Source organism: Stenella coeruleoalba (genome assembly GCF_951394435.1).
Source record: "Stenella coeruleoalba genome assembly, chromosome: 2".
Classification (NCBI taxonomy): domain Eukaryota; kingdom Metazoa; phylum Chordata; class Mammalia; order Artiodactyla; family Delphinidae; genus Stenella; species Stenella coeruleoalba.
Window position 1 is genome coordinate 39,889,108 of NC_137147.1, and position 14,913 is coordinate 39,904,020.

Here is a 14,913-nt window from a genome sequence, read left to right on the forward strand (position 1 = left end):
GTCTCACTTTCCACTGCTCAAAACAGACACTGAGTCCTTAATGTTGAGAGACTGACATTATCACAGGTCAAGTTTTACTTGCCACAACCTGTTGGTAGAAGGAAATATATCCACTTGTCTGGACTAGTATTAAGAAGACATTGGGGAAAAAATGGAACATTTTATGAGAAGAAATAACAGACTTGGATATTAACACTAAGTGTCGTATTCAAAATGGCATTTTTAATGTGTGTTCAAGTAAAACACTGTAATAAGAGAAAAACCACAAAACAGTATAAAGTCTAGCTTTATTTTTTAAAAGATTTTACAAGTCTATCAACCTCAAACATACACAGGTGAATTATTCATAGCTTCCATTGGATGAGTCTTAACAGCTTCAATCCCTCTCAGAAAAATATAAGTAAAAAATAAATTTCTTCACAAATATTTATCCACTGTATTACTCAGCTTAGTTCTGAAATTTGCTCTCTATAAATACTTTAACACAGCTGCTAGTGGTAATACTGTTGCTGTACAGCTGCACATGGCTATAATTTTACAAGTATGCTTTACTTTTGCTAGCTCCCTGGTTCGGCTCCAGGGTCCAAATCTTATAGAGGAGAAATAAAGGTTAACTGGGCTGCCAGAAAAGCCCACTGAATGCATCCTGTAGTGCTCTGTGACAAGCCAGAGAAGAAGTATAGCCTCCAGCAAGGTCCTGTGGAGAGGCAGCTCTGACATGGTTTAAATACCTAAAACAAAACAAAAAGTGTACCATTGATATAGAAAGCACATATAAATTGGTAACACTTTAAAAAGCAATAGTAAAACTGATTCAAATGTTAAAGAAGAATTCTAAGGCTGAAATGTTCAGACTTTATAAATGCATTATTTCCTTTTAAAAGGAAACATACCAACTCTAAATTATAAAGCGAATTACATTAAGATCTAAAAACAGCTCTGAAGGAGGTTTCAGAAATAATACTTGTTTTTAAAATGTTCCCTATTCCCAATTTTCAGAACTAATCTATTTTGCTGGCTCTTGTTCGGGTACCTAACTGCTGCTCTCCTTCCTGGCATACTCTTAATAAATAAATGCACATCATAATACTATTGTATTACTAAAATTTTACATAAATATGTTCTGAAGAAAATACATAAACAAGTGATAAAGGGGAGAGAACAGACTAGTTACTTCAAAATTACTTCAATATTACAAAAATATATTGTCTCCCTCCTTACAGGAAAGGAAACCTTAGAAAATTACATCCAAAACTGAGCCTGGGTTCAAAAGAATGTCCCAATTAGTAAATACAGAAGAGTCTTTTGAGTCAATCTCAAAAGGCTGTAACAGACACTATTATTCTTCAATTACACACATGTTACTTAGCAATTAAAACTTTCTACCTTGATAAAGGTACACAAACAGCCCTAAAAAATGGGATAATCCTGGCCAAAGAGGGACAACTTCTTAGCATGACTACCAGCACTGTCAGAAAACAAGTATGTCCAGCTTTGCTTTAATGCCTAGTTTAAGAAACCACATTGTTTCTTCAGGCCTCAGGAAGTAAAGGAGCTTCATCCACCTCAGAATTACAGGTATAGCAAATGAATAAATCAGGTACCAGAACATTTTAATAACTTGGAAACTTTTCTATTCATTCATTCAGACTTCCTGTGTGTCAAAGTCTTGATGCATGAGCAACTTATTATTTCTAACATAATAACAAGTCTGTTTTTCATTTGTATCCATGTTTAATAAGCTTGTGTGATTAAAAAATATATGGCAATACAAGAGGCCAAATAGAAAAAGTGGTCAAAGTAAGACACAGCATAAGCTCCTGCAATTGGCTATAATTTATTCACGCTGCCACAAATCAAGGTGTTAATTCTTTGCTTCTCTGCCAAGGGTGAAAGGGGAAAGTGAAAGGAGAAAGGAAATGAATATTTATTGAGCAACAATCTCCAAACTTTTTTGATAGTATATTTATAGCAGTAAAAATATTTGAGCGTGCAGCTCTAAAACTTGTATACTTGTTCATAAATTATATATTTATATATTATATACTATTATATAGTATATACACATAATATATTAATATAGTAAGTATATTATAAAATATATATAATATATAATTTGAAACATTTAAGGGATGAAACTAAAATGTTTAAATAAAAGTTCTAATATTTTCTCCCTACACCCCATCTTACATATCCTGGTGGGATGCATCTCACTTTGGAGACTACTGTTATTAAACAGTTGTTGTCAAACTCTTAATAAAACCTTGGGTATCACAGGATTTAAATAGAGATTCACCAAACCTAATACATGGCCATAAAGGTGTCTGCTTATTACCTCCCAGGATAAAATAAAATGTCCACTGTTAAGACTATGATGCATGAGAAATGAGGTAAGTGTTAAATCACCTCAGAAAGTAAAAATTAACCTGGAACAGCATAAAATCAATTTCTCTTCATTGAGAATTCAGTAACTATCACACAAATAAGTGAGTAATATTTTTACAGGTATCTTGAAAATGAAAATGTTCCATTCCTGACACAAGTTTCCAGCTAAGTTTTATCCACACCCCAGATAGCGTTGTATCACCCTTTTCTCTTTCCTCAGACCCTCAAAAGCACAGTCTTAGCTCCAATGGCTCTTTACTCATGGCAAAATTCAAGTACCACAGTAGAATGCATCAACCTTACAAAGCCAACTATCATAAATGAGAACTGGTTTTCATAACTGAATACAAACCACTGTGCAACTAGCTGTTTTAATTCATCACATTTTGGTATAACTTGCTTCTGGGAAAGTTGAGTCATACCATCTCTGGCTTGGCAATTCAAGCATAAACTTGTAGTGTACATACAACTTTTTATATGTTATCCTGAGAAACCTGAAACAGCTGCACTGCTGGCAGGAAAACACAGGACCACCAGTAAAATATCCAAAACAGTTGCATCTTTTAATTTATGACTGTGCACTGTTTCCATAAAGAGTATATAAAACAGTTCAACTTTTTATAGGTAAAATGTAATAAACAGTCATACTTATTGATGTCATAAATGTGTTTTTAAAAGTTTATTTAAAATGATTCATTAGTGTTTGAAAACAGTATTTCTTGAATACAGTCATAATCTAGAGCAATGAGCAAATATTTTAAAATTTGAGTTATTAATGCTAATTTGTAGATTCTCACTGCCAACATCAAGTCCATTAAAATTTCTTTGCATAGCATTGAAAAAAATGCATTTCCCTTCTAGCAATCACTTACATTAAACATATTTGTAAGTATGATTCTTTAAAGACCTGCTTATTTACATTACTGTTTTTGATCTCTAGGGCTGCACAAAACGTTATTATTAAATATTTCAACCTATTTTCACCATGGCAATCTACATTAATTTCAATTTTAAAAAATAAAACAGGTCATTCTTGTTATTCAACTGTGGGCTTTTATTTTCTAAGTATCTTAACGTTCTTAAACCCTTTAATTATTGTGGTATACCAAAGTATTTTGAAGGATCTGCAACACTGAAACCACACAATGAGAATTTAGTGTTTTGCCTACTTTTTCACATTAATCCACATCTGTGTTGATTTAATTCTTTCATGACCATTACAAGTACATCACTGAATAGGATTCCTGGGGTTTCTGGCAGAGGTCAGTATCATTTCATGTACACCTTTATACAACAGAATAAGGAAGAAGTCTTAGCCAAATTTATTTCCAAAAGTCAAGCTCAGTTGGATTTTGGAGCCTGGAGGTAATTGCTCTGACTATTTAGCCAATCCCAGGACAGTATTTCTGTTTTTCATGGGTTTATTTTAAATACCTGTAAATCTTACAAGCAGAAACCAGGAAAGAAAAAAAAGAGGTTTGCTTATTTTGGTACCTATACCTTATTTTTACTGAAAGCAGACTAAACTCAAAGATTTAAAAATCATACCTTTGATTATTTTCTTAAATAAGGCTAAAAAAAAAAGTATGTTTTCAAAAGCATGTCTAAGATAATTCCTGTACAAAGAGCATCTTATGCCCTAATTTATACTACGTCTAAAGGTGCCTTCCTTTGCCATTACCCATCAAAATCTCTTTCAAGCAGACTTTGGAGAAGGAGGAGGAAAAGGAGGGAATGGATCCTGAGAGGGGAGTAAAGGATTAAGCATAAGAAAACCACACTTGAAAGCCTGTTCCTGAACTTTGATTTCCTACACTGTCATTTTCTTCTGTTACATTTAGCAGCTTTTGCTCCCAAAGAAGGTGGTATAATTTACACTTAGCTTCAGAAAGACTTCATTTTCTCAGTTCTTTAACACAAGAGAGTTCCTCTGAAATTACTCTTTTACTATTTCCCTTCCTTTAAAAGCCCTATATTGACCATATGGCTGAAGTTTTGGACTCAGCTCATTTTAGTGCTATGTAACAATTCTTTGAGTTCTCAGCTAGGGGCAGAGGGCAGGGGTTGTCACTCAGAACCAAGAGGCAGCACTCTTCCCCTCCAGTCATAACCTCCTCATGAAAACCCTTGAAATGCTTTTGGCTCCAGAGAATCAAAGAATCTCAGAATTTAAACTGAAATGAAAATGTGAAGTTCATATTAGTTTCCTCCACCTCAAATTACCAGGCCCTATGGAGAGTTTAAAAATTAAAAAAAGTCCAACTTTTTAACTCCACTGAGTTGTAAAGTTGGACTGGTTCAAACTAAGAAAGGGAATGAACTCTAGAGACTAAGACTTTCTTTTTACAAGGTGGCCCATTTTTTAAAGTCTGCATTTAAAGCCATCATGCGTTGAAAAGACCAGTTCCAAGTAGTTCTGCCTCCCAGCCTGCAAAATTCAAATCTAAGTACCATTAAGAGAGATCAGCTAACACATCTCAGCTGTCAAGACCAAGAGCTCTTGTAAGAAATTCAGCCAAAGCTATAAAAGATTTCCCTTAACAACCTGAAGTCTATCTCAAGATTTAAAAACAGTCAGAGCAATGATGTGCTCAGACAATTATCACTAAAATGCAGAAGCATTCTAAAAAACTGAGGTTAGTGCTCAGGTGTCCTAATCCAATCACAATGTCAGAAAAACAGATAAGCTGTCTACATAGAGAAATTGATAACCATATATTCTAACATAAATGAGGAAAGCGCTACAAGTCAGAATTACTGTCCATAATTCTGAGGGCAGTTTGGTCATAAAAATACATGGCTTCATGAACTCCAACCAAAAATATAACGAATTCCACAAACAGTCATGATGCTACTCTTCACTTTATTATCTAGCCAGCAACTTGAATAAACTACTTATTAAAGCTGATTTCAGACTTACACTAACATAATTGGTAATCAAATGACCAATTATTCCAGACATTTAGACCACCTGAACAACAAAGCTCAGATTTGCAAATTAAAAGCCACATTGCTCCAAAGTAAGAGATAATTACAGATTGCTCAGATAAGTCTTTCTGAATTATAACTGAAGCAAACTGTACAATTTATTACTATCAAAGAACACACCAGGAATTTTAGGTCAAGACAGCTATTACTGAAAGTTAATGTAACTACATAGTGAAAGGAATACTTTCTTGATTTGAGTGTGAATTACTGAACACATAGACGACATAGCCCATTCTGGTTTGTCTAATGTAATGTTTTACTATGAATTCCATGCTAGTAACAGATGTATGCCGGAAGTTTCATCACATCTTTATAAAGGAAGAATGAGTAATTTTTCCCCAAGTGTGGGACAGGTAAAATGCAAACATTCATATGTATGCAGCTCATTCATTTCAAAAAATAAAAAAAAAAATTACTCAGTGTCTACTATTTGCCAGGTATTGAAGCAACTCTCAGAATAAAACAGACAGAAAAGACTCCATGCTCTCATGGAACTTGTAATTCAGTAGGGAAAAAAAAAAAAAGATGTTAATAAATATCATGAAAGAGAAAGTCAGGGTTCTATGGCTGTGGATAAAAAGGGAAACCAATGTGAACAAGTTTAGAAAAGGCCTTCCTAAGGAAATGACAGTTAAGCTTAGATCCAAAGGATGAGGAAACAGCGCATACTGAGAATACAGGGAAAAGGTCACTCCAGCTCAGGATGAGGCTAGTGATACAGGCAGAAAGTATCCAAAAGAAGGCCTTATAGGAATGTTAAGAACTGCAAATTTTATTCAAAGGGCAATGGGAAGCAACTAAAAATTTGTCAGGAACCTGGTAATTCAAATAGGCTAGTTTGGCTGCACAGTGGATTAGAGAAGCAGAAGTTGATTATAGAGACTCCATATGAGAATGTTTCTCTATTCCAGGCTTGAGACAATGGTTCCTGGATTAGGGTGGTGGCAGTGGAAATAAAGTACTAGTTCAAGAGATATTTAAGGACCAACGGAATATGGGGGAAGGGGAAGGGAAGGAGGAAGTATTGTCAAGCTCAACTTCCAGCTACCTAGTCAGGTATAACAGAAAAGATGCCCTCACAGAGACAATGGAAAACTGGAGGAGGAGAAGCAAATTGGGGTGGGACAAGAGAAAAGGGAAAGATCATGAATTTAATTTTGGACTTGAGTCTGAAGCGCTTATATAAGAATACATGAGTTGAGATGCAGAATGGTAGCTGGATATATGCACCAAGTGCTAAGAATAAAATTATGGAATGAACGTAATTTGGGAGTTATCAGTATTTAGATGGTATCTGAAACCATAAGAGTAGATGCTTAATATTTAGGGAGAGGAGACAGAATGAGAAGAGAGAAAGGACTAAGGCAGAGACCTAGAGAACTACAACGTATAATCGTATGACAAAAGAAGCTGTGGTGGTTAATTTTATGCATCAACATAAAATTATATTGAATAAGCCACAGGACACCCAGATATCTGGTTTATCATTACTCTGTGTGTGTATCTGAGTGTCTGTGAGGGTGTTTCTGGAAGAGATTAGCATTTGAATTGATGAACTAAGTAAAGCAGATGGCCTTCCCCAGTGTGGGTGGCTATTATCTAATCTGTTGAGAACCTGAGATTAACAAAAAGGTGGAAGAAAGTTTAATTCACTTTGCCTGACTCTTTAAGCTGGAACACTGATCTTCTCTTGTCCTTGGTGCTCCAGACTGGCATCTGGACTTGGACTAGCATCTACACCGTTGGTTCTGTCTCAGGCCTTTGAAATGCACCACTGGTTTTCCCAGCTCTCCAGCTTATAGATAGCAGATCATGGGACTTTTCAGCCTCCATAACTGTGTGAGCCAATACCTTTTAATTTCCTTCCTTCCTTCCTTCCTTGCCTTCCTCCCTCCCTCCCTCCCTCCCTTCCTCCCTTCCCTCCCTTCCTCCCATCCCTCCTTTCCTCCATCTCTCCCCTTCCTTCCCTCCCTTCCTCTATTTCTCCTAATGGTTCTGTTTCTCGGGACAATCCTAACACATAAGTTAAGCTATTTTAGAGTGAAGGGTGTATTCAGGTATGGTAAATGCTGCCGTCCCCTGCCAATATCTCATACACTCTCTTCCCCTGGACTTGCACAGGAGGTAGATGCAAGGGAGGCATGAGCCACTTGGAAAAGAGTTAGAACCTGCTACTTGTGCCTCTCCTGTTCTTGTAATTTTAGGGTGGTAATAATAGCAGACAGGGACAGAAAACCTATTAGATTTCTCCATCGAGGGGCTCCAAGGGGCCTATTCCTAGTATTGGGTGGCCAAAAAGTTCGTTCGGGTTTTCCATAACATGTTATGGAAAAACCTGAATGAACTTTTTGGCCAACCCAATACTTATAGCAGTAGTGTTTCTTACAGCAAAAGAACAAAAGAAACAACCCAAGTGTCCATTGACAGGAGAATGGACAAATTATTATTACTTATACAGTAGAATATTATACAGCAGTAAAAACAAAGGAGCTACAGCTACATGCATGCATGTATTAACATTAGGGAATCTCACAAACAATGCTGAGAAAACCAAAACTACAAACAAGTTACAGAAAATATGCAGAGCATGGTCCATTTATATAAAGTTCTAAACATGCAAGATATATGATCAAACTGTAAAGAAAAGCAAGGAAATGATAATCACCATATTCAGGGTGAGTGAATCTCTGATGTTAGGTGGAACCACAGTAGGGGTAAGAGAAATGCACACAGGTAGTTTCAACAGCATTGGTTATGCTCCACCTCATACGTTAATAAGTAGAATTCAAAATACAGGACTTGAAGGAGTAGAGGAGGGAGAAGCAATGAGAATGGAAACAATTTAGTAACTGTTTTATTATTACTCTTTATAAAGTACATACTATATATTTTCTATGTATGAAATATTTCATTAAAAAAAGAGTAGTGCACAAAATATAGTCACAACCACAGCTGCCATTAATCCAGTCAACAATCTGCTTGGAAACACTGAACCATTCCTAGCTGACCTTGATTTCACCAAATATTACTACTTATAGCTACTTTGATTCCATTTGTAATAATTCATGTTAATTATAATAATTCATCTTAAAGTATAGATAATACTAAAACATGTTACATTCATATTGTTCTTTCTACTGTTTTAGTAGACTCCCTCCTGGTTTCCACGCAAAGTCAATAACTAATTTAAGATGAGAAAAGTTAGTAAAATCAGATTTATCAGCAAAGAACCCTTTGAAGATTACACATCTAAACAGCAGGCCTAAGTACTGATCAGTGGTCAAAAAGCTGATCTACTAAAGCAGCAAAAACAAAGTGATGGATGAAATCAGTTAAGTGGTCAATGAAGCCTCAGCCAAAGCCCTGATAATCTGGAATTTTTTCCTATGATAATGCTGCAAATTTCTATTTCTTTATTAGCATGAAACATACTGAGCTCTCTGGGGCTAGTAATAAGGCTAAGAGCCTAGATGGAGAAACCAAATTCAATTCCTCTCTCCATCCAATGGTAGTTGGGTAAGCACCCTGTTAAGGTTGAAGAAGGAAAATTCTCCCCCTTGGCATGGTCTCCTAGTGACTACAGACTCTAAATTAAATATACACCACCCCAGTCTTCTCCCCTGTACCATTTCCCCCTTTGTCCCTGTACCACATAAATATATAAAGACATATTGGTTTAGTAGAAAGGACAAAGATTTTAGAAACAGATACATTTGGGTTTGAATCCCTCCTTGGACAATTACTAACATTATGATTTAGAAAGTTCTTTTATTTTTCAAACTTCAGTTTTTTTTTCTGTAAAAGGGAGATAATGATACCTCATACTATTTTTTAGAAGATTAAATAAAAAATAAGTAAAAATAAGCATAGTGTCCCTGTCCAAACTACATGTTCTCTCTCTCTCTTTTTTAAACATCTTTATCAGAGTATAATTGCTTTACAATGGTGTGTTAGTTTCTGCTTTAAAACAAAGTGAATCAGGTATACATATACATATATCCCCATATCTCCTCCCTCTTGTGTCTCCCTCCCAATCCCACCCCTCTAGGTGGTCACAAAGCACCAAGCTGATCTCCCTGTACATATTCTCTTTGACACTATTAACACAAGGTATGCTTTCATAAGGAATAGGCTTTTCATAGCCCAAATTTCCAAAGTCATTTACCTTTTACTAATTAGTATGTACTTCTCCTTTCCAACTCTGTGACCTTCATCTACTCCCACATCTATTCCAACAATAATGTTGCCCTCTCTCTTCCCCCTTTCATTATACCCCAATTATGAAGATCCAAGTGAAGGTTTCATTTTTGTTTTTTTTAATTAGACAAATTAGAGTACTGCTTGTTAATCTTTTATCACAGGGTAACAGAGTATCCCAATACCTACATGTTAAAAGTGGGAAAACTTTACACACATACATATACAACATATATAATACATTTATATATTCACAAATATATATGTGCAGATCTATACTTCATAAATCCTATGCACACCTTAGTATATTTTATTTCAAAAGTTAAATTGCGGGCTTCCCTGGTGGTGCAGTGGTTGAGAGTCCGCCTGCCGATGCAGGGGACATGGGTTCATGCCCCGGTCCGGGAAGATCCCACATGCCGCGGAGCAGCTAGGCCCGTGAGCCATGGCCGCTGAGCCTGTGCGTCCGGAGCCTGTGCTCCGTAACGGGAGAGGCCACAACAGTGAGAGGCCCGCGTACGGCAAAAAAAAAGTTAAATTTCTACATTATTTCCACTCTCACTACCTTATCTTCCTCTTATTCTTCATATTCTGTGTTTTAACTCCCACTCCTATGAACTGACCCTTTCTCTGTCCTTGTCCTCCTCAACATCTTCCACTCTCTCTACATCTGGAGACAGCCTCCAGCTGTGAAATGCTCTTAGCCTATGGCTTCCATAAAAATGCCTATAATTTGGACCATACTCCTAACTGCTTTGACACATGATTCCCCAAATTTCTCTTCTTCCACCTGCTTCCTAATTTACTAGTTTTCTTTTCGGCTTACTTCCTCTTCTCCAATTCTTGACTCCATCTCTGAAATGGATTCATTCACCACCACCTTCATTCACTACCTCTGTTCTACTAAACCCTATAACGCTATCCTTTGCCCTTTTACCCTTCTTTCTGTTTGGGTGGCCCTTTGTGCTTGACTGTCTCACTTGCACTATAAATTTAATATTTTCATAACTGAACTCATCTTCCTTTACAAACCTACCCCTCTGTGTCTCTTATTTCTCTTAATAGTTTCAATGTACTCTTAAGGTCATTTTGGAATCCTCTTTCCCCTGCATACCAATGAGAAATCTACATCACAGTATCTCTCTACAAACATCTATTTACCTCTCACATCATCTTCATTGCCAATATTATTACCTTATTTCAGCTCCTTATTACCTCCTTCTGGACTACTGCTAATAGTCTCTTAACTGAGCTCCCTATTTCCAGTATGGTCTCTCCATTCCAACCTATTCATGGTTACCAAATTACTCTTCCTAGGGCAAAGCTCTGCATCGCTCTCACACAAACAGACGTTCATAGGCTCCCTGCTGTGTGTAGAATGAAGTCAAAATTCCTTAGCCTACCACTCAAGGACTACTGCACTTGATTCCAACCTACCTTTCCAAACACATTTCCCATTAATCATCTCCACATACCCTGAACTTAAGTCAAAGTCAACCGTGAGGTTTCCAGTTATTCCCTATGAAAGCCTCATCACTACTCACTCCATACCTTTGTTTAGGCTGTTTCATTATCTTGGAATGACCTCATCATTGCCTGTCTTCCAAAGCCATGGTTCAAATGTCAACCCCTCAATTCTGAACAGAAACATGAGAAGCTTCCCTATGCAACACAGAATTGTTATATATACTGTAACAATAAAATAAAATAAAATAAAATAACTAAGTTTAAAAGCAAGAAAACTCTCAAGTGCCAGAAATTATAGAGGAACGCAAAGTCAGAGCATGAGCGGAGGCCGAAGTTCAGGGAAGTGATTGGTACCAGTGATTCGACACCCATATAGGGACAGAAGACAGGCTGCAGCCCTGTCAGAGGTGGGAAGCTGGAATTAGGCTTGGCTCCCTGCATATAACCTGGAGCTACAAAATGCTGTCCATCCCATTTGTAAAACAACTTGTAGGAAAATTTTGTTCACTGGCGTGGGACAGTCACAAGAAAGTCTAGGGGCATTGGTAGAAAAGAAAACATAAGAAATCATAATACCCAAGCCTACTCCCCCACCAGGAAATTAAGAATAGCAATTGTTCCAGATTCAGTGAAGCCAATAGGACCTTGGCAGAAGCAAACATGAATCTGTACATCAGCATGCCTTCACAATCCAAGGCTCATGGGAAAGCAACTCCCACTAAAAAGGGTTCATAGTTAAAAAAAGAAGAAGAAGAAGAAATGAACCTCACTTATAAAACGAGTCAGAAGACACAAACAACCAATGGCGGGACTAACACTCAGACCCATAGATAAGAGACTCTGAAAGAAACATTAAAAGAAGTATATTTCATGTCAAAAGAGATGAAGAAAGAAATAGATGCCACAAGGCAAGAAAAATACAAAAAGACCAGACATTTTCTTTAAAAAAAATCCAACAGCAATATTTGGAACAAAAACATCAATGGACAGGTTAAGCAGTTGATTATCCACAGACAGCGAGAAAATGAGTCAATTGGAAGACACGTGTGGAAAACACAAAGAATTTAGCAGGGCTTAAACAGATGGAAAATGTGAAAGAAGCACTAAAGGAGATACTGCAGCAAGGTGGAAATTAAATCCCAATGGGAAGAACAGGATACAAGGAGCAAAGATGAGCCAAAAACACTATCACCACCACCACAAAATGGTATCGAAAGAAGGGGAAGTCTAAGGTTAAAACATTCTAAAGCCTTTGTTTTGTTCAAAAGGAAGAAAGATGTTACCTTTAGACCTCTGAAAAATAACATTTGTTAATTCCAGGTGGCAGAATTATATCTCTTTATTAGATTATTCTCTGTACTTCTCTATGTTTAAAATAGTTAACGACATTTTTAGATGCCACTTCCTCTGGATTGCCCAGGTAGAATTATTTCTTCCTCCTCTGACTTTGCATGTACTTTACCTCTCTGGTAAGTATCATGGCTGCTTATAACTGCTATATATTCCCTGTTAGATAAGTTTCTTGATAGCAAGATAAATATCTACTCACTAAACAGCCATTGCTTAAAAAAAAATCCTAATTTTTAAGTAGAGGGTATAGAATTTTTTAAACTAAATCAACTCTTGTTAAGTTAAGGATCTAAAGAATGGCCATGAAAATAGATGTCAAGTAAAAAATACAGGGGTTTCCCTGGTGGCGCAGTGGTTGAGAGTCTGCCTGCCGATGCAGGGGACACAGGTTTGTGCCCCGGTCTGGGAAGATCTCACATGCCGCGGAGCGGCTGGGTCCGTGAGCCATGGCCGCTGAGCCTGCGCGTCCAGAGCCTGTGCTCCGCTACGGGAGAGGCCGCAACAGTGAGAGGCCCGTGTACCACAAAAAAAAAAAAAATATATATATATATATATATATATATATATATATATATACAGGACATGAAACGAGTTATCACCACAAATTATGAACTATGGAGGAAGATGGCAGGGGACTGAATGGAAGACAGGCTGTGTACATCAGTCACTGAGGAAGACAGGAAGATTTCCTGGAAATTAGAAGATGTCTACAATAATGAAAGATGGGCAGAATGTATAAATATGTAGAGTGTAAAATGACATTATTTAAAATAAAAATATTCATATTTTCATAAATAGGTATATTTGAAAATTGTTTTGAGATTTTATCATGCTCTGTCTCATAAGCTGAACTCTCAATGTGTTAACCAATTTTATACTCAAAGATATATGCTATAATGGAGTATAGCTATAAATGCAAAGAAAAACCAGAAATTCAAACAGAAGTAGACACACCCAGAGCTAGATATTTTGTAAGATATTTATTTTTCCATTCAAAGCACCTTCTCAAAAGCTCTATTTCATACACTGGAATCTGAATCATGTCGATAACTTAGATAAATCTCTAAAGCAAACAATAACAAGCAGAGACAAAGTCAAGTGGATAAAATAACTGATGTTTTTCCTTAATTATGGAAAATTCTATTTTCCAGCAAGTAAAAACAGGTTCATAAAATATCTACTCAAGGGACCAGTGACTATAAGCAGTAAAATCCGAAAAAGCTCCAAGAGTTCTGGTTTAATGCATAACAATTTCAAGTTTTTAAGAAGCATTTTTAATACTTAAGCCCACAGAAAACTTGTACTCCCTTCCAAAAGCAAAACCACAGCATCACTTTGGGAAAAAAAAAATCTATGCCCATTATCATAAGTAATGTGTTAATGCAATCAATTTTTACCAAAAATGAAGTTTTTCTGGAATAGAATGCCTTAATAGACTAATCAGTCAGTGGGTTAAATACCATTTGGACCAAAAACTTCATGTGTAAAGAAAATATTTTCCTCTTATTTAAAAAATTATAGCCTTATTTTCAGTATTCTGATTTGTTTCCAGACTACATTTTTTAGCAATGCGTTATGCCTTTGCACATGCTGGTATATTTTAAATAAAAACACATTTTAATCAGTTACATATGACATTTTGAAAATAAGTTTTTAGAGTTTAATTTTACAGAACCTGCTTTAATACACTGTAAAACTTCTTCATAGTTAAACACCTAGATTTCTTATTTCATTACTTTAAAAGATTAAAGAAAGAAAAAAGCCCTATTGTTATCTTGAATTCTACCTTTTGGGAGAAAAATTATTTTTATCTGTCATTCCAAAGTTCATAAAACAAGCCAGATAATATGCTTATCTCTAGGATCATGCTTTGAGGTAGACCTGCCTCAATGAGTCAGCAAAAGTAAAAAAGAAGCAAAATATAGGGATTTCCCTGAAGGTCCAGTGGTTAGGACTCCACGCTTCCACTGCAGGGAGCATGGGTTCTATCCCTGGTCAGGGAACTAAGATCCCACATGTCATGCAGCACTGCTAAAAAAAAAAAAAAAAAAAAAAAGCAAAATACAAACTAAGATTATTCATGATTTTTTGTTCCTAATTGGGCCTCCATTTGTAAAAACTAATGTTTTATGGAACTAAAGATAGGATAATTTTATTTGAAATGATATAAAATAAATACCAAGGGGATCCAACCCCATCCTTTAAAGATACACTTAAAATAAATCCTACATGTGGTTACTGAAAATAAATTCTAAATGTTTTGTAAAATACATGAGAGGAATAGTGGGTAAAGAAAGCATAGACAGTACAGTAAGGGAAGCAACACAGAATCCTAAAACTGGAAGGGAACATTAGAAATCATCTTATCTCACCGCTCATTAATAAATAAAGCTCACCAACCATGCCAAGACACAGCCCTGCCCACCAGCAGGTGGGCACTAGCTGCAGGACTTCCCAGGGCCCTGCAGACATGCACCTGAGGACCTGGCTAGCAAAGCCCTAGTACCCCCAAGGCACCACAGCCAG

The 14,913-nt window shown here is 36.4% G+C and overlaps 1 protein-coding gene across 2 annotated transcripts in view; it reads right to left on the reverse strand.

The window, feature by feature from the left end:
* Positions 1-315: 315 nt before the first annotated feature.
* The window catches only part of MNAT1 (MNAT1 component of CDK activating kinase), a 213,429-nt gene continuing 198,831 nt past the window's right edge, over positions 316-14,913 (reverse strand). The window contains exon 8 of one of the 2 annotated variants that reach the window (XM_079914279.1): positions 316-731. In XM_079914279.1, coding sequence (XP_079770405.1) covers positions 611-731 — 121 coding nt within the window. In that variant the 3' untranslated portion in view covers positions 316-610. The remainder of the gene's footprint in view (positions 732-14,913) is intronic. The other variant, XR_013827259.1, reaches the window with a different exon arrangement.